The sequence below is a fragment of the Microcaecilia unicolor genome, chromosome 1 (genome assembly GCF_901765095.1).
Source record: "Microcaecilia unicolor chromosome 1, aMicUni1.1, whole genome shotgun sequence".
In the NCBI taxonomy this organism is placed as follows: Eukaryota; Metazoa; Chordata; class Amphibia; order Gymnophiona; family Siphonopidae; genus Microcaecilia; species Microcaecilia unicolor.
This window is the reverse complement of record NC_044031.1, coordinates 163,627,881-163,652,867: the sequence shown is the minus strand read 5'-3', so window position 1 is coordinate 163,652,867 and position 24,987 is coordinate 163,627,881. Positions and strand designations below refer to the sequence as shown.

At 43.8% G+C, this 24,987-nt stretch overlaps 1 protein-coding gene across 7 annotated transcripts in view; it reads right to left on the bottom strand.

Annotated features, from left to right (window-relative positions):
• The window catches only part of STK31 (serine/threonine kinase 31), a 330,310-nt gene extending 306,447 nt beyond the window's left edge, over positions 1 to 23,863 (bottom strand). For 5 of the 7 annotated variants that reach the window (XM_030201906.1, XM_030201945.1, XM_030201953.1 and 2 more), the window contains exon 1: positions 23,548 to 23,765. In XM_030201906.1, coding sequence (XP_030057766.1) covers positions 23,548 to 23,680 — 133 coding nt within the window. In that variant the 5' untranslated portion in view covers positions 23,681 to 23,765. Of the gene's footprint in view, positions 1 to 23,547; positions 23,766 to 23,800 lie in introns of those variants that run through there. The other 2 variants (XM_030201926.1, XM_030201936.1) reach the window with 1 other exon arrangement.
• Between the last annotated feature and the right edge of the window lie 1,124 nt (positions 23,864 to 24,987).

Sequence of the window (24,987 nt, the reverse complement as noted above, 5' to 3'; positions counted from 1 at the left end):
TGGCCAGTCTATCTGCTAAGATTTTCGCTAATATTTTTACATCTACAATAAGTAGCGAGATTGGTCAAAAAGCCTTTGCAGAGTCATGAGCTTTACCCGGTTTAGGTACCAGGATGATGAGAGCCTCATTTGCCCGGGATGGAAAGGTCTCCCTACTACCTCGTCATAGAACACGGTTAGTGGGACACACACCTGCTGATTCAGTATCTTACAGTATTCAGAAGAGAATCCATCAGCGTCTGGACTAGTGCCCATTGGGAGGGATAGAATTATTTGTTGGACTTCCTAGGCAAGTAGGGGGGCACCGAGTTTGGCGCATGCTTCTAACGGAATCTGAGGGATCCCAGAATCTTCCAAATAATCTATCACCGCTGGTCCCATCTGTGAGTGGCCTGCCCTGAACATTTGGGAGAAATGATCATAGAAGTTTTGCAAAATGTCAGTTGGATTAGTTCTCCTCTTTCCATCTGAGCCTTTTAAAGTTGGGATAAACGTTCGTGGCGACCACGTTCTAGCCACCCTAGTCAGGAGCTTCCCTGCACGATTGCAGGACTTAAGGATCTGGGTTTTCTAGCCCATCATAAACCATAAGCTGTACTTCTCTGTTTATTACCCTCCTCTCACCTACCAACACCCATTCTGTTAGAATATCAATGAAATGCTTTGATGTCCCCATGCATACCCCCACCCTCCCACTCTGACAGACTGTCAAAGTAATGCTTTGATGTTTCTCTTATTTATACTACCTGCTACCACATTTGCTTATTTCCGATCTGACGAAGAAGGGCAACCTTCGAAAGCTAATCAAGAAATGTATTAAGTTATGTCCAATAAAAAAAAAGATATCATCTTATTTTCTTTTCCATGTTTTATTTTGTTTGATTTCTATTGATAACCTTTAAGAGTGGACTAACACGGCTACCACACCTCTCTACTGCACGATTGCCAAACTTAAACTATTGGAAGCGTCAGTAAGAGAGATATTTTTTTGTACGCTCATGAATTAATGAATTCAGAGCAGCCAGCATTGCTATCATTTGATCATAGGTGACCCTAGGTGGGTGGTTTTGATATGCTTGTTTGGCTTGTTTAAAATGGCGTTCTAGTAAGATAATGCCTTGGGCTAATCTTTTTGCTCGGCCACTCATGTAACTAATTATTTCGCCATGCATCACCGCTTTAGACGTTTCCCAGAACATGGACAGAGTATCTTGGTGACCTTGATTTGTTTCTAAATAATTTGCCCACTTCTGAGCTACAAAGCTTTTAAAATCTGAATTGTCAGTCATATAAGCAGGAAATCTCCAATGACCGAGATCTCAAGCGCTAACCCCCAGCGTCAAATCCACCCAGATTGGGCTGTGGTCTGAGATCGCCATAGGACCCATCTGTGCTGAACTTACTTGTGAGAACAGGGAGGTGGTGATAAGGATATAATCTACGCGGGACCATGTCTGGTGCATTCTTGAAAGGTGGGTGTAGTCTTGTTGTGTAGGGTGCAAGAGATGGCAGGGGTCTACTAAATCTAGCACTTTACACAGTGTAAGGAGGTTGGAGGGTCTAAGCAGGTCAGGAGGAGGTATGGGGCCAGACTACATTCCACACAAGGCCCGGAGAGAAGGGATCGGGGAGTAGGTCCCAAAACCCGGTATGGCCCCCACGTGGAAGGGAGGGGGAAAAGGACTGGAAAGAGCAGCTGCTATGGCAGACGAGGGCCAGAAGGGGGAGCAGGGATGACAAAGCTCAATTCCCTTGGGTTAGAAATCAGTACAAGATTCCTTCCACCTGGGAGGGGGAGGAGGTCTCCAACCAACAGCCTAGCAGAGAGGTAGAGTTAATGGAGTGCTTGGAGGAAAGAGAGTCTGGAGGGACCAGCACACCAGGTTTGGAGGAGCCGGTTGACATGGACTGTAATTGTACTTTGGGGCAGAGTTGCAGGGACTCTAAGGCGGTGGGTGGTCACAGGAGTCAATTAGCTGTGTTGTGAGCGGTGTACTGCCATTCTGCAACCACCCAAACGGAAAGACTTTTAAAACTGAAACCCAGGCTGTTGAACTGGGGAGAACTTGGATTTAAAGGGAAGTTTTTTTCTTGTTGCTTTGTTTTTGGAAACTGAATGGGACTTTAACCCCCTTGAACTGAGATTTGTGGAGGAGGGGAAATAAACTGTTTGGAACTAAAAGCTGTGTTGTCTGGAAGGACTTTGTTTGTAGACTGCTGAAGGGAGCCTACCACCCCCTGAAGGTTGGTACCGGGATTACAGTTATTACAACAGATAAGGGGGGCCCTTCCCCCTTCCTAGTGCTCCGCAGGCCGTAGGCGTTGACCTATCCAGTGTGGGGTTTAAGACCTGATTGAAGTCTCCTAACAGAATCCATGGCACTGAATAATATTTCAGGCCCAGCTGAACTAGGGAATGAAAGAAATTTGTATCGTAGTTATTGGGGCCATAGAATGCACAAATGTAACATTCCTGACACATGTAATTCAAATGAATTAGGACATATCTACCCTCCGAGTCCCTCTCTACTAGACGTGACATGCATGGGAGGCCATGCTTAAGAAGAATGGCCACGCCCCCTCTGCACCCTGCCGAGGACGAAAAGTAACATTCTCCCACCCACTGTTTTAATTTTGGGTGTTCTACGTCTGATAGTTTTGTCTCTTGTAAACAAGCAATTGATGCTTTATGATGTTTAAGTGTAGTAAGAATTTTAGTTTGCTTAACAGGGGAAGTGATTCCCGATACGCTCCAGGGTACTGAGTGCTGAGTGATTAGTCATTTACTCTGGCTGAGCCTGAGAGATTGATAGACCTGAAATATCAATTGCCCAGGGTCTTCCAGCCACAACCCCTGGGGCTAAGTTTAACATATGCATACCAACAGGGACCATGAGCAAATTTAATAATTGTGGATTTCCCACCCCCTTCAAACAGATTCCAGTGTTTCTACAAACTCCACTAGTCACTTCCATATAAGCTCTCAATGGCGGTTTGCTAGGCTCAGCAAGACTCTCCCCCCAAGCCCCTTTCCCCCCTCTTCTCTCCCATTCCACCCCTGCCCACTCCCCCCTCCTACTCTCTGCTCCCCCAACTTCCCCCAAATCTCTGTCCCTAACAAGCATACTTTATCTGCCAGGCAAACCCAGCTGACAAAGTAGGGCTCTATAATGGAAAAGGAGCCCCCTCTCCAACACTACTTAACAAATCGTTACCTTCCTTATAGAGTTACAGTGTCTGGTTTAAAGTATACAGGCCTCTGATAGACCTCTCTGTCCAGTCTGTCCTATGCTTCACCCAGAAGCGTTATGTCCAAATGGATAGTTATTTGGTGGTTGAGGTTCCCTCATCTTCATCCATGCTCCTGGGGTTGGTTTGTCCATTCGTGGCTGCTTCTGGGGTCGAGAATGATTTCCAGCCATTGTGAGTATTCTCAGGATAGCCGGGTACTGCAGGATGAATCTGTTGTTTCTTCTCCACTAGTCAGGCGCACACCGCGGTGAAAGCCCAGCGACGGGCAGTTAATACTGCTGAGTAGTCTTGAAATATTTTGATCAGGCCTCCCTCAAATTTTATATCTTCCTTACTGCCTTTGTACAAACGTAGCACTGCCGCCTTTTGAGAATAGTTATGAAACTTTGCAATAATCACCCTTGGCCTTGTCTTGCGCGGTTGTTTTTGGTCCACCCGGTGTGCTCTATCCAAGCGGATCAGTCCTCCTTCGCTTGCTTCCAGGAATCTCACCAAAGCCAAGTCTCCACCGTTTGCTTAATCTGTCCCTCTTCAATAGACTCTGGAAATCCCACGAAGCACAAATTCTCACTGCGGGAACAATTTTCTAGATCATCCAATTTTTGTTGGTATTCCGTAATCAGTAGTTCCAGTCTTTCAATATAGCCTGTCTGCTCCTGCTGGGTGTCTTCCACTTCAGACACTCTAGCCTCCAGTTCACCCGTGCGGCGGGTAAGTTCCTAGGTTAATGATGTTAATCCTGCTAATTGATCTGAAAGCTGCATGAATCGGGGGTCCAAAGCTCTTACTACTAAGTCTGTAAGCTCCACAATCATGGAATCGGCTGAGATGGGAGGCGGGGAAGCTGCTGGGGACGTAGGTGCCATTTTGTTTTCCGCCGTTCTGAACCGCTCATCCTTGCGTTTTGAGGTTTTTGCTGCTGCAGCCATCCCCGACTGTGTAAGAAATTTGTCCATAGGGTATAGGAACTTTTATGGAGGAGAGGTTGTTTATGATCAAGGAAGTTGATGAAAATTCAAGGTTGGAGACGGGTTCCTGAGCAGCTAGTGGGAAACACATCCACTGCCGCTCACTGCATCACATGACCCACCCAATGGCTGAATTTCTGAGAAAAAAATGGTCTCTTGCTTCTGTGAAAACTAACTTTTGGTTACTGTTATTTAAAATTTGACATCTCTGTAACATTAAAATGGATTTCTAGAAAACCACACAGCAGTGTTTGAAATAGATGTCAACTTTGTGCAGGTTTGCAGTTATTGCAAAATGATTAGGGGCTCGTTTTTTTCCCCCAGACAGTGTATATTTTGTGGTTTATTAGTCCTAATTTTGTAGATTAAAAAAAATCCTATGTTTCTGTAATGCAAAAGTTATGTCTTACCTGGTAACTTTCTTTCCTTTAGTTTTATCAGACCAGTCCAGACTAATGGTTTATGTCTGTCAACCAGCAGATGGAGACAGAATAAAAAGTAATTCTTTGTGAGATTAAAAAGTAGTTCTTTGTGAGTAACCCCTTAACGTACTGTGCAGCTATAGCAAGTTCAGTATTTTGAATAGCCAAGTGGTAGTGCTCATGATCACAGTGTCAGAAAACCAATAGTTTTGACATCCAACATGCTATACTCAGCTAATGCCATGTGTAGGGAAACAGATGCATATTTTACTGATATGTAGTCTATTTGGACTGCATCAGGAGTTGCAAGTCATACTTCAGCCAATGCCATGTGCATGTAACTCTACTGACGTGCTTCCTATTGACTATGTCAGGAGTTGTAAACCAAGGAGCATATAGGAAACGTTGAAAGGAAAAACATTTCCAATAAAGCTTGCAAAAGAAAGGAGGTGCAAGGATAGCTTGCTTGATGCAAACAAACGAACAGAGGGATTCTGGATTGGTCTGATAGGACTAAAGGAAAAAAAAGTTATCAGGTAAGAAATAGCTTTTCCTTCCTTAGAATCCTATCAGACCAGTCCAGACCAACAGGATGTAGCAAAGCATTTCCCCAAAACAGGGTGGGATGAAATGAAGGCAGCAAAAAGCAGACTCAAGAGAAATAACATAGCTGAGTTTTAGGAAGCTAAACTAGACAGCATGAAAGGGGAAGTTGAGCGAATTTCAGAAAAGGAGCCAAGATTTTCCAGCTTGAGCTAGAGTCTCAGCCCTCAGCTTAAAAAAAAGGGCGCGGCATGATTTTGTCGCAAAACAATGACATTTTGCAAAGGAAACCAGAGCTATGAAGGTTTGAAAAGGGAGTGGAGTCAAATCGGATTACTCTGGTCTCTTCACAAACTAAGTTGAGAATATAGCTTAGCTATCAAGGTGGAAAAGGTGCACTATTCCCCCTGAACAGAGAGCTGAACCACCCAGCTCGAGAAGAGAGGTGGTCAACTCAGACTTGAAAAGATTTATTCTATTTAATAAACCGCTGATTGAAACCACCACCACAGAGGTTTACAATTCAGTTAAGAAAAAAAAAAAAAGCAACGAGCCACACCATGCAGTCTAAGCAGCAAGCTATCATGAGAGGCAAGCTATGCCACCAAAGAAGAAGAATGAGCTATGGAGGCAGAAAGGATGGCTGCGCTATGCAGCCTGAAATAAAGTTGGGGTATTTAGTCTGCAAAGATCATAAATGAAAGTTTTCTGCTTGGGAAGAGAGTAGAATTAGTCCAGTCAACAAGAGAACCAAAACGGACAGCCTAAGCAAGCTGAGTCCTTCCACCTAAGAAGATAGCTGACCTAATTGCTCTGACCTAAGAGGTGAGGTACTTAACCTGAAACTAACGCTAAGGTATCTAGCCTGAGAAAAGTGTTGAGCCCTTCAGCTTGAGAAATTAGCTAAGGTATCCAGCATGAAAACCAACTATCATGATCGCTGGAAATACAGTGGTGTACTCAGTTGGTATTTTGAACGACATATACAACTAGAGAATACAGGCAACTGGACAGCCCAAGGATACACCTGCTAAAGAGCCTGAATACAACTGCTGAATGCGGAGATCTAGAAGTATCACTGAACCCCACTATAGAGAAACAACTGACAGATGAAGCAAGGTAAAAGGTACACTTCCGTAGAAAGTAGATAACAAAATCAACAGTATCTAGAAAACTGATCCTGGTAGTCTGGGGAAGTAGATGACTACCATATGGGATAAACCTCTGACCAGAACAGGCTGGAAATACAACCAAGCCTCTGTGCCAGGGATATAACCTAAACTGGTGAAAAACACTGACGGCCAGACTAACTAGGGTTGCAAGCAACAGGAATACAAGAAATCTGGTCTCTGAGAGGCTGTCACTCGATCACCATTGAGAACTAGAAGAGCCATCCAAGGCTGGCTACTTGAATAAGCTGTCAGTACTATAAGATAATCAAGAATATCAGTCCGGTAACCAACCAACTGGTATAACCAATAAGGCAGAAACTTGCAGAAGTTTTCAGAGGAGAGTCCTCTAGTGCAGCTAGAGAAAGGCTCACCGAGGACTACTAAACAGATTCCTGCAGAATGATCAGACACGTGAATTGCAAGGGGACAGAAGAGAGTTGATCTGTTGATTCATAAAGATACGGTTTATTCTAGTACGGGAATACAATGAACCACTCAATTAAAAGGACTTGAAGCCTTCTAGCTGTAAAAAAACAGCTGAATGATCCAATTAACTGACTCTCACATCCCATCAAGAAGAAAGATCTTGCAGAAAAGGAGTGAACCCTGGTACTGTATGAAATTCAAATGTTCTCCTGAGAATCATGACTGGAGCTGTGCAACTGCTGAAACAATCAGGCTGCTATGCAGTGTCTTTACTGACTGAACCAAGTTTCAACATCCACACTTGCTCCCCAAAGGAATGTAACAAAAAATTGTGTCTTACCTGATAATTTTCTTTCCTTTAGTCACGGCAGATGAATCCAGAAACCTGTGGGGTTGTGATAGTCTACCAGCAGGTGGAGTTAATAGAGACTTGAACAGTGCCTAATAGGATGTAATGCTCCCTGACTAGTCAGTATTTCTTCTAACAAAGCAGAAGGAAAAGACAGAAGAAACAACGCCCCTTCCTCAGAGAGCTGCATCACACACAGAACAGCCAAAATTGAATACTTAAAAGGAATAAGAGAACAAAGAAAACAATCCCGACCTCCACAAAACTATGCAGCAAAACTCTTCACAGAAAAAAAGGTCTCTTACAGTTGAAGTCAGGAAACAAATAAGGGTGGGATTCTGGATTCATCTGCTGTGACTAAAGGAAAGAAAATCATCAAGTAAGAATTTTTTGGTCCTTAGCATCAGCATCAGATGAAGCCAGAAACCTGTGAGATGTAGCAAAGTAGTATCTAAATTGGGGGGGGGGGGGGGGGGGGTAGAAGTCAGCCCAGGTGAAAGAACCACAGCCCCAAAAGAAGAGTCTGCCCAGGAAGAGACGTCTACATGATGGTGCCTGAGAAAGGTGTGGGTGGACAACCAAATCAGCACCTTACAAATCTCCCGATTCACCACATGAGCTTTCATCCAGGAAGTAGCTAAAGCCCACGTAGAATGCACCCGCAAATGATCAGGAGGGGATCAACCATTCAGAATATAGGCAGAGGAAATAGCCTCTCAAAGTCATTTGGCAATGGTAGCTTTGGAAGCTGCATCACCCTTCCTAGACCCTGAAAAGGGCACAAAAAGGTAGTCCAATCTGAATCATTGGTAACCATCAAATACTGAGAGCTCACCAAACATCAAGAAAGCACAGGTGCCAAAACTTAGGATAGTCCTCCACCCGAAAAGATGAAGGAACAATGGCCGAGACCATATTTGGAAAGAAAGAAGGGACCGTATGGACCGTCATCCCTGACTTTGAGAAGCAAAGAAGGGGATCCTGACAAGAGAGCCTGTAGCTCTGAAACCCAGCAAGCTGAAGAAATGGCCACCAGAAACACCGATTTGAGAGTGAGATCTCGAACCGTGGCCTTGCAAGACCAAATTAAGGCCAACTCGGACAAGGGAGCAACACTGGAGGCCAAAGCCATGTCACTCCTTTGAGGAAACTTGCTACATCCGTATGAGATGCCAGAGGAGCTTGAGCAACACGGCCACAATAACAAGCCAAGGCCGCCACCTGCACACGCAGAGAACTGGCCGCTAGCTCCTTCTGCAACCCGTGCTGCAAGAAGGCTAACATATGAGGTAAGGAGGCATGAAAAGGAGAAAACACCCTCTCAGAGCATCATGACTAAGACACATCAAACCTGAGCATAAGCAGTGGAAGCAAGGTAGCGATGACCGAATCACCCAAATATCCTCTCTTTCTCAACTTCGCCCACTCAAAAGCCAGGCCATAAAACCAAAGCGGGAGGGAACCTCCATCCGAATTGGCCCGACAGAAGAATGGGAACCTAAGGAAGACAGAAGGGCTCTGCAACCAACAGCCGAACCAGATTCTTATACCACAGCGGTCTAGGCCAGTCAAGAGACACCAAGATCACGCATCCCCGGCGAGACTGAATCTGGTGGAGCACCCAAGATGGAAAAACGTAAAGGGCATCGTCCGGCCACAACTGAAGAAGAGCATCCAAGCCCTTGGAGCCTTGCTCGCTTCTGCTAAAAAAGCAAAGTGCTTTGGAATTGCCGCTGGTGGCCATCAAATCCAGCCTGGAAGCCCCTCAGTACCAATCAGGTAAAACACAAAAAGCGCCCATTTGCCCGGATCCAGAGTTCTATGACCGAGAAAGTTGGCCTGCACGTTGTCTACGCCAGCAATGTGAGTCGCAGAAAGTAGCGGAAGGAGAACCTCCGCCCACCGAAGCAACACCTCCATTTCCAACAAAGGACTGTGAGTACCCCCATCAACTGATGTAAGTAACCGCCGTCATGTTGCCAGAGAGAACCCGTACCGGTTTTCCCTCCAGAAGGAACTGAAACACCAGTAGTACCTTGTATACAGCCCAAAGCTCCAACTGGTTGATGGGCCATTGCACTTCCGTCTCTGACCAGAGGTCCTGCCTGTAATGGAAAGCACAGTGTGCCCCCCCCCTCCCATCCCGAGAGACTGGCATCAGTAATCAATACCATCCACTCGGAAGTCGCCAGAGGGACGCCCCAAAGCAAATAACTGGACTGCGACGTTGCTAGTGGCTGCCACAGCAGTCATCTCTCGTAGTCCTCTGAGAACAATGGTTCAACGGGGACTGCTACAGAGGTCTCATGTGAGCCCAGGCCCACAGAACCACCTCCAGGGTCGCCACCATCCAACCCAAAATCCGGACATAAGCCAAAACCCGGGGAGAGTGATCTAGCAACAATTAATCTGCTCCTATAGTTTGAGCCATCTCTGCTACAGCAGAAACACGGCCTTGAAGAATACCCCCAAATATTTCAACGTCTGGGTGGGAATCAGCTGACCAGTCCACTTCGATCACCTAGACCAAGGACTGAGAACCACCACGCAAGCCATAGCCCGTAAGTTGTCCTGGGCTGAGGATGCCTGGATCAACCAATCGTCCAAATATGGATGAATTTGAGTCACCACCATCATCACCTTTGAAAAGGTGCACAAGAGCTATGGCCAGACCGAAGGGCAGCATTTAGAACTGAAAGTGCTGACCTAAAATTGCAAAGCGTAGAAATCGCTGGTGAGGTTTCCAGATGGGAGTGTGTAAATAGGCCTCCTCGAGATCCAGCACCGTGAGAAATTCCCCGGATTGAACCGCTGCAATGATCGAGCAGATGGTTTCCATGCGAAAGTGCGGTACTCGGAGATCCTGGTTGACCCGCCTGAGGTCCAAGATGGGGTGAAAGGATCCTCCCTTCCTGGAAACCACAAAATAAATGGAGCTACGACCCTATCCTTGTTCGGAAGGCTGCGCAGGAACTACAGCCCCTAAGTGGGCCAGCTGCACCAGAGTAGAACAAACGGTCTCTACCTTCCAAGGGGTGGAACACAGGGATGGCCAAGAAAAATTCTCTAATGGGAGAAGAGAATTCTAACCTGTAACTGTTGCAAATAAGATCTAGGACCCACTGGTCTTAAGTCAGTGTGCCCACACCTCATAACAATGGGACAACTGCCCCACTATAGAGATGGAGATGTGGACTGGCGCCCCATCACTGTGACATTTGCAGAGTGGAAGCAAGTCTGCCAGAGTTCCCAGAGAGAAGCTTACCCATTCGAAAATACTGCTGCTGTCAATACAGAGACTTGGCCGAAAAGGAGGGGCGACACATGTGATACCTCTTACTGTCCCGCAATCAAGCCCTCAGCTGACCTGCTTTAGCTGGTAAACGCTGCATCTTGGAGTCCTCCAAAACCTTAACCAGCTTCTCCAAATCTTCCCTGAATAAGAGCTTGCCCTTAAAGGGCAGTTTAACCAAACGCTGCTTATAAATTACGTCCGCAGCCCAGTGCCACAACCAGAACAGACTATGGCCGGTCATGACTAAGGAGATCTGCTTGGCGGTCACCCAGACTAAATCATACAAGCATCTGCCAAATAAACCAGACGAGATTCCACATCAGGAAACTCGGGAGGTGGTAAGCACCAGCAACAAATAATTAGCAGCCTGCTGTACCCAAGACAGAAGCGCAGACAACAGCCTGCAATGCCAAAGCCGAAACCTCAAGACATTTTCAGAGCAGACTCCAGCTTGCGGTCCTGCACATCCTTGAGGGCCATGCCACCCTCAACCAGCAAAGTAGTCTTCTTGCCACCGCAGCCACTAAGACATCCACTTTAGGCTATTGTAAATGATCCAGCTCCTCCTGAGCAAGAGGATAAATGTGAGACATCGCTTTGGCCACTCGGAATATGAGCTTCTGAATGACCTCATGAACAGGAAAAGCCATAGACGGCCTCTTGGTACCAGCCATCTTGAGATTCACCGCAGCCACTGACTGCACTTTCAGCGACTCAATATTTAGGGCCCAGAGCACCTTGGTAATAGAAGAAGGCAATTCTTCCCGATGAAAAACCCTCAGCGCCATGGGGTCATCCAACTCAGGCTGCAGCTCAGCTTCCTCCAAATCAGCCAGCCCAATTACAGTCAGCAAAGAAGCCTGGCCCACATCAGAAGAGCCAGGAGAAACAGGAGCCTCCAAATCGTCCCCCAAGCCGGAACTCCAGCGTCTCCTCTTTAAATTCAGCGCCACATGGTCCAAAAGAGAGGAAATTCAGTGCCACATGGTCCAAAAGAGAGGCCTCTAAGAAAACAAAAATGACCCCCAACATCTCATCAATAAAAAGGCCCAGTGAAGTAATAAAATACATTCCAGGGAGGAGTCATCCCCCCCCCCCCCCCGGGACCTGAGTGTCCCCACTGCAACCCGCACCAACCGCAGGAGCAGGAAGAGATGTCGGCGCTACTAAAAGCTATGCCACAGACACTACGGGAATCCCTGCAGGATCAGATAAAATGGCCACCACACCATCAGGCTGTGAAGTGCGGGAGTCCTGCCTCCGCCTTACCGCTGCTACTGTCCAGTGCCTCCAGGCCCGCACACCTCCCAGGGCAAAGGTTCAAAGCTGTTCTCTGCTTCCTACAACGGGAAGCAGCACTTAACCAGCTCACCTGTCATAAAGAAAAGAAAGAGGTGCACTCACCCAGAGCAACAAGAGAGAGACTGCGGTTCACACAAGCCAATGCTGCAAGGACAGGCACTTCCCTGTCTGTCCACCAGCACACAAAGTGCAAGAGCCCACCAAAAGTGGAGACACAGCTGCTGCCTGTTCACCACAACATGCTCCGTTCCCTTTGGTAAAACCACGTTGTCTCGGATCTTGCAACTCTTTGGCTTCCAGGAAAATTCACTATCCTTTCCTTCAGCATCGCTTCCATTACTTTTCCAATAACCGAAGTGAGGCTTACCGGCATGTAGTTTCCAACTTCTTCCCTATCACCACTTTTGTGAAGAGGGACCACATCCACTCTTCTCCAATACTACGGAACCTCTCCCGTCTCCAAGGATTTATCAAACAAATCTAAGAGGACCCGCCAGAACCTCTCTGAGCTCCCTCAATATCCTGGGGTGGATCCCTTCCGGACCCATGGTTTTGTCCACCTTTAGATTTTCAAGTTGTTCATACACACTATCTTCTGTAAACGGTGCTATATCCACTCCATTCTCATATGTACTTTTGCCAGTCAATCGTGGTTCTTCGCCAGGATTTTCTTCTGTGAAAACAGAACAAAAGTATCTATTTAGCAAATTTGCTTTTTCTTCATCATTATCTACATAACGGTTTGCAGCATCTTTCAGTCTCACAATTCCCTTTTTAGTCTTCCTTCTTTCACTAATTTACCTGAAAATATTTCTGTCGCCCCTCCTTACATTTCTAGCCATTTGTTCTTCCGCTTTTGACAGATGTCTCTCTCTCTTGGCTTCTTTCAGTTTCATCCAGTATTCCTCTCCGTGTTCCTCTTGAGTTTTTTTGTATTTCATAAACGCCAACTCTTTAGCCTATATTTTCTCAGCCACTTGCTTGGAGAACCATATCGGTTTCCTTTTTCTCTTGCTTTTATTTACTCTTACATAAAGGTTTGTGGCCATATTTATAGCTTCTTTCAGCCTGGACCACTGCCCTTCCATTTCTTGTATGTCCTCCCAGCCCATAAGCTCCTTCCTCAGGTATTCCCCCATTTTACTAAAGTCAGCATGCTTGAAATCCAGGACTTTGTTTTAAGTGGCCGCCCTCCACTTCAGCCGATATATCAAACCAAACTGTTTGATGGTCATTGCTGCCCAGGTGGGCACCCACTCGAACATTTGACATACTATCCCCATATGTGAGCACCAGATCCAGCGTTGCTCCCTCCCTCATGGGTTCCGTCACCATTTGTCTGAGCAGAGCACTTTGAAAAGCATCCACGTTCTCTCTACTTCTTTCCGATTTTGCAGATGGAACCTTCCAATCTACATCTGGCAGATTGAAATCTCCCAGCAACAGCACCTCTCTCTTCTTTCTCAGCTTTTGAATGTCTGTGATCAGATCTTTATCTGATAAAGGGGATGGGACGACTTCCCTAGGAGGAAAGGCTAAAGCAGCTAGGGCTCATCAGCTTGGAAAAAAGGTGGCTGAGGGGAGATATGATAGAGGTCTATAAAATAATGAGTGCAGTTGAACGGGTAGATGTGAAGCGTCTGTTTACCCTTTCCAAAAATACTAGGACTAGGGGGCTTGTGATGAAGCTACAATGTAGTAAATTTAAAACGAATCGGAGAAAACGTTTCTTCACTCAACGTGTAATTAAACTCTGGAATTCGTTGCCAGAGAATCTGGTAAAGGCAGTTAGCTTAGCGGAGTTTTTAAAAAGTTTGGACGGCTTCCTAAAGGAAAAGTCTATAGACCGTTATTAAATGAACTTGGGGAAAATACACTATTTCTGAGATAAGCAGTATAAAATGTTTTGTACATTTTTGGGATCTTGCCAGGTATTTATGACCTGGATTGGCCACTGTTGGAAACAGGATGCTGGGCTTGATGGACCTTTGGTCTTTCTCCGTATGGCACTACTTATGTACTTAGTTCCTCCGACTGTGTCGGAGATCTGTAGACAACACCCACGTGGACAGAGGTTCTATCATCTCTTTTTAAGGTGATCCATATCGCTTCTTCCTTTCCCCAGGCCCCTGTCGTTTCAATCACTGCGATATCATTTCTCACATACAGAGCTACCCCTCCACCTTTACGACCATCTCTATCCTTCCTAAATAGATTATAGCCTGGTACGTTCGCATCCCATTCATGGGAACCATTGAGCCATGTCTCTGTGACTGCGACAATGTCTAAGTCTGCCTCTAACATCAGGGCTTGCATGAACTTTATTGCTTAGACTGCAAGCATTTGTGGTCATCGCTTTCCATCTACTTTTCAGTGGAATTTTTATCTTCTGTTTAGCTTTTTTGTTTAGTCTCACTTCCTGCTGTGTTGGTAAGAAGTGATTTGCTAAGATTGTTGTTTTCATTGCTTTCTTTTCTACTGTCGCATCTTGTCTTTAGCTGGGGGTGACCACTTGAAGTGAACTGCCTCCTTATGCCACCCCCGCCTTCTAGTTTAAATGCATAGAAATATATTATCTGAATTTCTCCCCAATGATTTTTTTTCCTGCCACATTGAGATGCAGCCCATTGTTACAATATAGTCTTTTGTTTTTCCATGTATTGCCCCATCCTCCTATGTACCTAAATCCTTCTTGGTGACACCAATCTCTGAACCAGCTATTGAAATTTTAAGTACTTTGCAATCTTTTCTCTCCCTTTCCAAAAGGTAGGTAGTACTTCAGAGAAAGCTATTGTTTGTATCAAAGGTTTTAACCCCTCTCCCAGCTCCTAAAAAGCTCTCTGCATGGCAAGCAGGATTTTACTGGACAAGTCATTTGTTCCCAGGTGGATAACAACATCAGTGTTTGACTCCTTAGTTTCTTCTCTGATTATACAGATTATTTGCTTGGTACTCCTGGTAACTGAGGCGCCTGGAAGGCATTTCACTGTGCATGGCCCCTTGAACTGTGTTTCAAATTAATGCCTCTGATAATGGAATCCCCTAGTAGCAACAGTTTCCTAGTATGAGTTTCAACATTAGTGCTTTGGGGGTGTCTTTTCTCTTTGGGCACCTTCATATCTTTTTGTTCCACCTTCATTGCTTTTTCTTCCGCCTCCGTTCTATTTTCAGGGACATCACAGTGCTATAATGGAGCAAAAGAATTCTGTAGGGGCAACACTTGTGAGGGCAGATGCTTCTATGCCACATAACGTAGTCTGCCTGAGCCTACCGTGAACCATCTATTCTTCGGTTGTTTTATCCTCTGAGGCAGTGGTGAGAGGTTGGTATGATTCTGTGCAGTCTTAGAAGCTGCTTTAAGTGCATCCAATTCCTGCTTTACTTTACTGAGCTCCTGTTTTAAACAAGCAAGCTGAAGACAGATAGGACAAGCCTTAAGTCTCCAGATGATTGGCCTTGAAACTAAAGCACCACACAATTATTAGAGAATAAAAGTCATCCTGATTGGTTGAAATAGGTATGAACAGTTGTACTATGTTGGGGTTAACAGTCTGCAAGATTGTCATACATTCTCTATACCTCTCTCCCATACACTTTAGCTGTCTCCACCCAATATTTCTTCTTCCAACTGTCACCCGCTGCTATGAGCGTCACACAGTTTTTCTTATTTAACCTTTTATTTGTAGTCGTGAATTCAGATGAGATACTTTAAACTGTATTTAGCTCACAGGAGACAAGCTAGACATAAGAAAATACCTCACCCCACCTGATTGTCCAAATTAATCTATCACAATTGAAGTTAATCCAACACCTTTTATTTTCTGATTATGAAAATGCACTTTCTATAACTGTATACCTAATCCTCTCTGTCTCTTTCACCTTAAATATGTATTTCTCTTCCAGAATTGATGATCACCATTATGGAAAATGTAAGCCACACTGAGCCTGCAAATAGGTGGGAAAATGTGGGATACAAATGCTACAAATAAATAAATAAATACAAACCACCAGATTAAATTTTTTTATAAAGAGTGGTGTGAATGTGTAAAACTGTGAAGAGAATCAATAGATGTTACATATTCTCAGATGACACAGACAGGTAAGAATGAATGAACTATTCGTTAAAGAGCAACTAGTGAAATTTATTGCACTAAAATTTGTTATAACTATTTAAAACCATTACAACCATGTATATAATTTTAAAGTATACAATAAATATAATTAAAATTCCCTTCTGGATCCAGATTTACAATACTAAGGTTTGTCTCTCTTTCACAGAATTTTGTGTTCTGACAAAACTTCTTTAGGTAAGTATTGCACATGAACTATATTACTCAACCTTTAAATTAATAAAGCTAATAGAACTTCACTTAACAATTCAATTTTCCTTTTCTTTACAGGCTGCACTTTCAAGGTATGTATATAAGTGTAAATTTAAGAGATAAACTGTACTTTCATGATAAATTAAACTATTTTAACACTTCTCTTTTTTTTCTAGATTCCAGGTTTTCCCAAGGTAAGTATGAGTAAAGTATAAGTATTAGTGCAAGTGCACAGTTTTTCTCTCAGGTCTAAAGTCCTGTAGAATTAATTTTTCTTCTTCTCTACTTATCTCTATTTTCCAGCTTTCTTGGTTCTTCAATTTTTCATCTGTCTTGGATGTCTTTGTCTTCTCCCATTAACCTCTACTTAAAATTAAAAATAAATGGAAAGAAACTATCTCCCTTCAGTGTATGTATAGCTGTGAGTATGCCTGCCTGTCACAGGAACCTTAAACTGAGAATTCTAATCTAAATAAAAAACATAAAATAAACATTTTTTTCTGGTCTGGTTTCCTGACAGACTCTAATAAACTTTTAATTCTTTAGTCTAGCTTCTGAGAGCAGGTCCTCTTCATTGAAGCAGCTGTGTCCTTGAAGATCTTCAAACATTCACACAACACACAACTCTCATACAATCCACACACAGAACTAGGTCTGAATTAAATTTAAAAAATATCTTTACTTCTATGAGTTCATATAAATTGAATGTCTGTCAGGTTCTGACTATTGTAGTCTGTTATGAATGGTTGTCCTTGCTCAATGATGATATTTTTAGAATGTTCTTTTAGTTTTGCTGTGCTTTTTTATTAACTGATGGATTTCTTATATGTGTTTTTTTTTAATATGAGATTTTATATTATGATGTAAACCGTTCTGTTTTGTGAATGCAATTTGAAACAGTATAGTAAATAAATAAGTGATAAACGATAAACTTATTTGGCTTCAAGAATTTTTATAAAGGCTTAATATTGTTTAACCCCCAAAGACTGTTTTCCTCATTCAGAAACAATATTATATCAATTCCTGTAATAATTTCTTCAGACTCACTGAAGTCTTTCTAAGTTTCAGTACCTGCACAACACTGTTACGAGGAAAATATATTTTTATATTCAGAATTATATTCCAAATGTTTCTCAAACTAAATGCTATTAATTTTTAAGTATTTAGTCTAGCAACTTTCGGCACCTAACCTTTATACCTTTCAGGAAATCTAGACTGCCCCTATTTGACTGACTGTACATTTGTCCTTTAGATTGTAAGCTCCTTTGAGCAGGGACTGTCCTTCTATGTTAAATTGTATAGCGCTGCGTAACCCTAGTAGCGCTTTAGAAACGTCACGTAGTAGTAACTTTAAGCTTTCTCCCCCTAGAGAAGAACTAAAACCTCTCAAACTTTAACAAACTTCCTTATAGTTTTTAAATACTCACTCATTGTATACCCACTTTTTTATTATTTCAATCAAAACTTTCTCATTTATTCCTCTCAGACAGACAGGTGAGGATACACCTCCTCTCTCCTTGAAGTCTTCCATTGCTCTCCCCAACTGTTTCTGGTTAGGTTCCCTTCTAGAGTAGTGCAGTCATCAGGAAGCTCCATTCAAACACACAGCTCCGTATTAACATTCCATTATGCATTTTAAGTTAAAAATATTACTTAAAACCTTCATTTTTGAATTTTAATTACATGACTCAGGTTAGAGCACTGCCCTGACCATTATGTAAAACATTTCCTTTAAATTGACCCTCAAATAGTCAAATTAGAACCTTATAAAATTGGACCAATTTGTATACAATTGGAACTAAAATGAACCCATGGCAAACATCTACAGGTTTCCTGCACCTAAATTCTATCAATAAAAAGTTTTGAAAACACTTTTAAAATTATTTTTTATACTTTAAGTTTGCAGGTGTCAATGCAGGTCTCCCTATACTTTACTGTGCCTGCACCCATATTTGCGCCGTTTTCAAGTTACCCTGACAACCAGGACGCCTCCAATAGCCCCCTCGCCATTTCCCAGCAATCACTGGGCTGAAATTTATTAAAAATGGACACGAGTGCTTCGCGCATGCGCAATCGCACTCATGGCCCCAATTTCGGCCGCATTCATATTTTTATAATTTGTCCTTTCCCGGGTCACACCCAGCTCCCCTTTTCATATTTTAAACAATCATTGGTGACACAGTGATCCTCGATGCTCCGGCACAACTCTTCAGCCATCGGGCACATTCCTAGCACTGAGCATGTGCATCTGATGTCACTAATAACGTCAGTGCGCCTTCCGACGTCGTCTCTGCCTATGGAGTACTTCCCCAGCTCCTGCAGCCTCGGACGTTTCCTGTCGGTAATGCCCTGCTTTCCCTCTAGCAGCGGCCCAGAAACCCCCGCAGATCGCACCGGAAACGCGATCTGGCAGCGGACCCCCCCCCCCCCCCCCCAAAGTCTATCTTACAATCCCTGGTGGTCTAGGAACATACTTGGGACAGTAGCAATTCCCAAGTACTCCTGCCCATTCAATTTCCACTCTCAAAATGGCTGCCGTGACTACATCATCAGAGATTCTAAGTTAGTCAGGGGAGGGGGAACTATTCTTTGTATTTTTTTTGTACTGCAATTGCAAGTAATGAAATTATGATCTTACACAATAGTTTATATGGTACAGTGCTCCATGGCTGCATCTTACCACAGCAGTGTGCTATCTGGGAGGGGAAAAAAAGGTACTCGCTAACACAACAATAATTTGCGCACTATTTGCTTACAGCATCCAGAAGCAAAATTTGTATTATGTTTGCATTAAGAAACCATGCGCTGAATTTTAGCATATAGCTCTAAAGCACAGAGCCAGCCCATCCACTATGACAAACTAAGTGTCTGTTTAGGGTGGCAACAAAGCATTCACAGTTCTACAGAAAATTTAGTATGGCCAGTGCGGGACCTTGAGCATATGTGTACGTTCAAAGCCTGTCAGGTCCCACTCCCTCCAGAAACAGCAATTTCTGAGGCGAGCAGGACGAGGCAGTCTAAGCACATGCTTATGCTCATGGCCCTACACCAGCCATGATAGGTCTTCTATACAAACTATGCTTGCCGCAGCAATGCCACATCAGATGTGGTAGGAAAGGAGAGAAATGCTACACACACCACAGGGAAGGGAGTGGGAAAGAGAAATACTAGACAGCAAGGGGTGGGGAAGGAAGAAGAGAGATACACTAATTCAATAGATCCCAAGGCCATCTGACAGAGCCCTAGGCATGTGCCTAGTTCACCTATGCCTTAAACCTGCACCGAGAATGTTCACCAAGGGAAAAAGGGAAAAGCTGCATCCTCTAGATCCCTTGCTTTCCACCCAAAAAGCGGCCAGAGCTGCCTCGGATGTTCCCAGTGGAAAGCATAGGATCTGGTACCTTATATGTGAGTTTACCCAAGCGTCCTCCAGATTCCGATCAAGCTGCAGGAGCTGCGCCAGATTCAAAAAGTGGAAAGCCTAGGATCCGGTTCCTTCTTGTCTGCAAGCAGTTTACTCAAGGATCCTCTGGATCTCAATCAAGCCACTAGAACTACACCAGATCCTCCAAGTGGGATCTGGCTTCCTTTTCACCTAACTGCAGTTTACCTATGCTTGCTCCGGATCTCCCTGTGGCTTTTAAAGTGATCAGGCCAGGGGCAGTCTCTGTGACCGCCAATCAATGCCTGTCTGCACAGCTGCATTCAGTCACGTGCAGTTGTGCAGGGTAGCTTCCAGGACAGTTTAGAAAACAAGCCACATGGCAGCTCTCTCGCCTCCTTTACTGTGAGTCCGTTGGGAGTCAGACATCGGGGTGGGGACCTGCTTTGGCGCATTACGAGGTCACACGGCGTACCTCAGCAATAAAGAGAACAGCAGCCACCAGTGTGCACCCTCCAGTGGGGAGAAACAGCAGTATATGCTTCACTGAGAATTCTGACGTTCAAGATCTCGCCAACCCTACTTTAGGGGATGACTGTGAGTTGGGGTACAAGGAAGTGAGTGAAGGGGATGAGGCAACTAGCAGCCAGAGGTTTTGCTTTTGCTTCTGTGAACCGCTTTCTCACAACACTAAGAGATGGCGAGGAGTGAGTGCAGCCCCAAACTCCCCTCCCCAAACAAAAAGACAGACAGCTGGACACTTGCCAAAGAAAAGAAAAGAGGCAGAAGTTACATCCAAGCTGGACTGCCCAAGCATTGTAGCAGGGAAGAGAACTTGGGACACTATTTCCAAATGGTTCGCTATTTTTTTTTTCTCAAGCATTGTTGAAGTGAAGCCATGAGTAACTTCAAAGCTGTCTCTTGACTTTAACTGGACTTTTGTTTGTGACTGGAGCAGAGATATTCTCAGGTATATCATTGCTGACACTTTCATCTTGGGCTTTCAGAGCGTAGGGCTTTCTGCCTGGAATGGAATTTTATTTTATTTTTTTTTTTTTTAAACAGAGAGGGAGAAGCTCCATGGGGGTGAAGGCTGGGAGCTGCGTAACCCAGAATGTACAAAAAAAAAACCAACAACAAAGTTTCATATTTAATGCTGGTGTGCTTTTTTAGGGGGGGGAGGCTATGGGGAGAGGGGTAGGGAAGGGCAGGGCTGATGCCACACTATGGGATAGGGGCAGGGGTGACATTAGCTATAGGGAGGGGTAGAGAGTAGGAAAGGGGAGGGCTGATGCTGCGCTACATGGATGGGGGAATAGAAAAAGGAACAGTTGTGCTAATGTCAGGCTATAGGGAGGGATGGGGGTGCAGCGAAGGCTAAGGCTGATTTTGGGCTACAAGAATGGATTGGGGAGGATACGAAAGGGCCCGTAATGCCCACGCAAAATGTCAGGTCTGGCTACGCCACTGAATCAGGAGCACAAAGAAAAGGAAGCTGGGTCCACCAGATCCTCTAGATCCTATGCTTACTACTTTAGTTCAAAGGATATAGAGGACACTTGAGTAAACTGCTGTCAGAGAAGAAAAGCATTCTAAATGATATTAGTGGGTTTATTCGGTTCCTTCCTAATTTCAATAAGTATATACAGAAACCCCCTTTTATGTCTCCATTAATCTTACATTTATCCCTACTTTTCCCTGCAGTGTACTCTATAATATTATAATAATAGTGATGGGTGCTCAGCTTTTTTGGTGCATTACAGAGACCAGAGTCATATTCTCATAATGTCACCATACCACCATCATAGCACCTTCAGTCCATGCCTGCCATACCTGCATATAAAATAGTTTGATGTTTTAACAAGTGTGAACATTTTTTTTGTTGTTGGACTATAATATTTAAAATAATTTCACTTAACTTTGTGCTGTTCACAATGAGGTGGTCTGCTGCTTCCAGTCTCTAATATTAGAAAGTGTTACACAACTCTCTAAGAATAATAAGCTTAATATCAAAGAAGAGAAATCACTATGGAATAAGGGAGTTAATATTAAAAAGCGTTGCACAACACGGATTAGAGACTAGAAGCAGCAGACTACCTTACTGTGAATAGCACAAAGCTAAGTGAAATTATTTTAAATATTATAGTCCAACAACAAAGAAAATGTTCACACTTGTTAAAACATCAAACTATTTTATATGCAGGTAGGGCAGGCATGGACTAAAGGTGCTATGAAGGTGGTCTGCTGAAACACAAAAGAAAAGCAGCCAGATCCCAGAGGAGCCAGTGTTGAGGATGCTTGGGTAAAATATTTATTTATATACACAAACTACTGCTCCTAATACAGATATTCAAAAAAATATATTTTCATAATTTTTCCCTACCTTACAGACCACAGAACTCACTCTCTCAAGCATATGGTTGAAGAGGAACTTTAATACAAGTTTGGTGCAGCCCGACAGAAGCTGTCTTTAAGCCACGCTGACCCATTGAGATGTCAATGATTGTAACCTGAAAGGTTCACCTGGTCAAAGGATTATTAGTTGCAAAGTACTACTACTACTTAACATTTCTAAAGCGCTACTAGGGTTACGCAGCGCTGTACAATTTAACATAGAAGGACAATCCCTGCTCAAAGAGCTTACAATCTAAAGGACACGTATACACTGCTTTGGCAATAAGGACTTTGAGTATTTGGGGTAACATGCGGACAATGTATTGGAGAGCATAGCTCTTGGATGTACATAGTTTTAGGCTGGTTTGAAGCCATATGAATTATAGTATGGTCTGTATTGTGTGACTAAATAAGTGAGGGTACATCAAGCTTAATTAATAAGGATATGGTGTGTGGACTGATTGGTGCAGCGAAAGGTTTGAGAGATTGAGTTCTGTGGTCTGTAATGTAGGGGAAAATTATGAAAATAAAGATATTTTTGAATATCTGTATTAGGAGCAGTAGTTTGTGTATATATGTGAAATTGTTTGCTCCTAGAAAATATAGAGATTCCCCGTTGAAGAAATAAAATATTTGACAAGAGTCAATAGCAGCAAATTCTAGACCACAAGATCCAATTTTTGATCTTGCAAAACATTTCTACTTCCAACCGGAGACTACTAAACATTTATAAAGCGCTACTAGGGTTACGCAGCGCTGTACAATTTAACATGGAAGGACAACAAAGCCGCATTCTCCAGATCCGCCGATGCACAGACCAGATTTAAGGTGGAACGCGCAAAACAGAACAAGATCTGGAGCTCAGCGTTTTCCCGTTCCCCTCACCAAGCGCTGTCTAGAAAACAAAAACGATTAAAGAAAACCTACCGGTAATAGTAGAAAACATGGGGGGAGGGAGTCAAGGGAGTTGCAACTAGCGTTGAGGGTGGGGACCCACCCACTCACTCTTAAGCCTTGGCACCACTACCACTGCATAATGCAGTTGGGCAAATCTGTTTTAAGGTGGAACGCGCAAAACAGAACAAGATCTGGAGCTCAGCGTTTTCCCGTTCCCCTCACCAAGCGCTGTCTAGAAAACAAAAACGATTAAAGAAAACCTACCGGTAATAGTAGAAAACATGGGGGGAGGGAGTCAAGGGAGTTGCAACTAGCGTTGAGGGTGGAGACCCACCCACTCACTCTTAAGCCTTGGCACCACTACCACTGCATAATGCAGTTGGGCAAATCTGTTTTAAGGTGGAACGCGCAAAACAGAACAAGATCTGGAGCTCAGCGTTTTCCCGTTCCCCTCACCAAGCGCTGTCTAGAAAACAAAAACGATTAAAGAAAACCTACCGGTAATAGTAGAAAACATGGGGGGAGGGAGTCAAGGGAGTTGCAACTAGCGTTGAGGGTGGAGACCCACCCACTCACTCTTAAGCCTTGGCACCACTACCACTGCATAATGCAGTTGGGCAAATCTGCTGCACCTTAAACATAACGGCATATAAAGTTTAGCTTTCGAAGTAGTTTAAACCCTTTAAAATGCATAAGCCAATTTGTTATTAAAACAGACTAATAAATAGTATATTCTTCTACCTACAACCCTCCCCTTAAAATACATAATGCCAAAATATTTTATTAAGTACAGAATAAATGAGCTACCGAAAGGGCAACTCACCGCGCCTCCCAGCACCACATGTACACACAAGCCACCGCGGCGTCCTCCTCCGCTCTTCCTCCTTTTTGGTGCACGTGCTGCAAACCTGCAGCTCCCCGCGACCACAGAGCGCCAGGAGCTCCGCGCAAAGCATGCCCACCGCTCCTCTAATCGCAAGCGGATGGTGGGGAAGGGGGAAAGGTGCAGGCAGAACCCACGGAGAAAATGGAAATATAAGCCACAATCAACCACTTATTTTTCAAACTTTTCCTACCTGTCTCCACCCGGCAACAACCGCCCTCTTCTTCTGTATGTATACCGGAAGTCCACATCACTAAACCCGCCCCTTCGGAGAGCCATACCATACCACGTGTTCCGAAGCTTTTCTACTTTTGAGCTTAAGTTATACATGTGTTACTAATACTATCAGATATATAAGTTATGTTTAGACTGTTGGTTTCTTATACAGTTTCTTTTGTTGTCTATTAATTTATTGTATTTATAGTGCTAATTTGGTCCACAATTGCCCCAAACACGTTTCCAGTGTTTGGAATATTCTAAACAAGGTACAGTAAAAGGTTCCAATCTGAAAAGTGATTGTGTATAAATCATCATTTTTCAATATTGCTTTTCCAGAGTACCAGAGCTGCCAAGTTAACTCAATTTTTGAGAGGGAAATTTTGGTACATGCCCCCAGCCACATTCCACTTTCCCTGGGTCCACCCCCTGGGCCCTGGCATACCTCAGTCTTATAGCCATTCCAGAACCTTATTTACATTATCTCTCATTTGTTTAAACATAACTAAATGGGCTATAAGTCCCTAATGTGGTCCATTGGTTTTCTTATATTTTGTTCTTGTGCAGTGGACAAGACTGAAAGGAGCTATTTTAAAGGCAACTGACCTGTATGTTAATAAATTGCATAAAGAAAAGAGGAAAAGAAGGCCACTCTGGTTCTCAAACATAGTAGCCGAAAGGTAAGGGAAAGAAGGTTAGCCTTCATACGTTATAAGACGACTCAGAAAGAAGAAGACAGGCGAGAATACCTGGAAAAGCTGTCAGGAAAGCGAAGAGGCAAATGGAAGAAAAGACAGCTAATACGGTAAAATTGGGGGATAAGACTTTTTCAGATATGTAAGCGACAGGAGTAAGTACCAAAATAGCATTTTGAGGCTCAAAGCTGAGGGGGAGGAATATGTGGAAGCTGATAAGGATAAAGCTGAACTGCTTAACAACTGTTTCCGTTCTTGTTCATGGATGAAAGGCCAAGGATGGGACCGCAGAAAAACAAATGCAAATGGAGATGGATGTGTGGTAGACCAAGACCCATTCTCAGAAGACTGTGTTCATGATTTGCTAGCTGAACTAAAAGTGGACAAAGCGATGGGGTCTGATGGGATACATCCAAGGGTGCTCATGGAACTCAGAAGTTCTGCCAGCTCCGCTGACGGACCTCTTCAA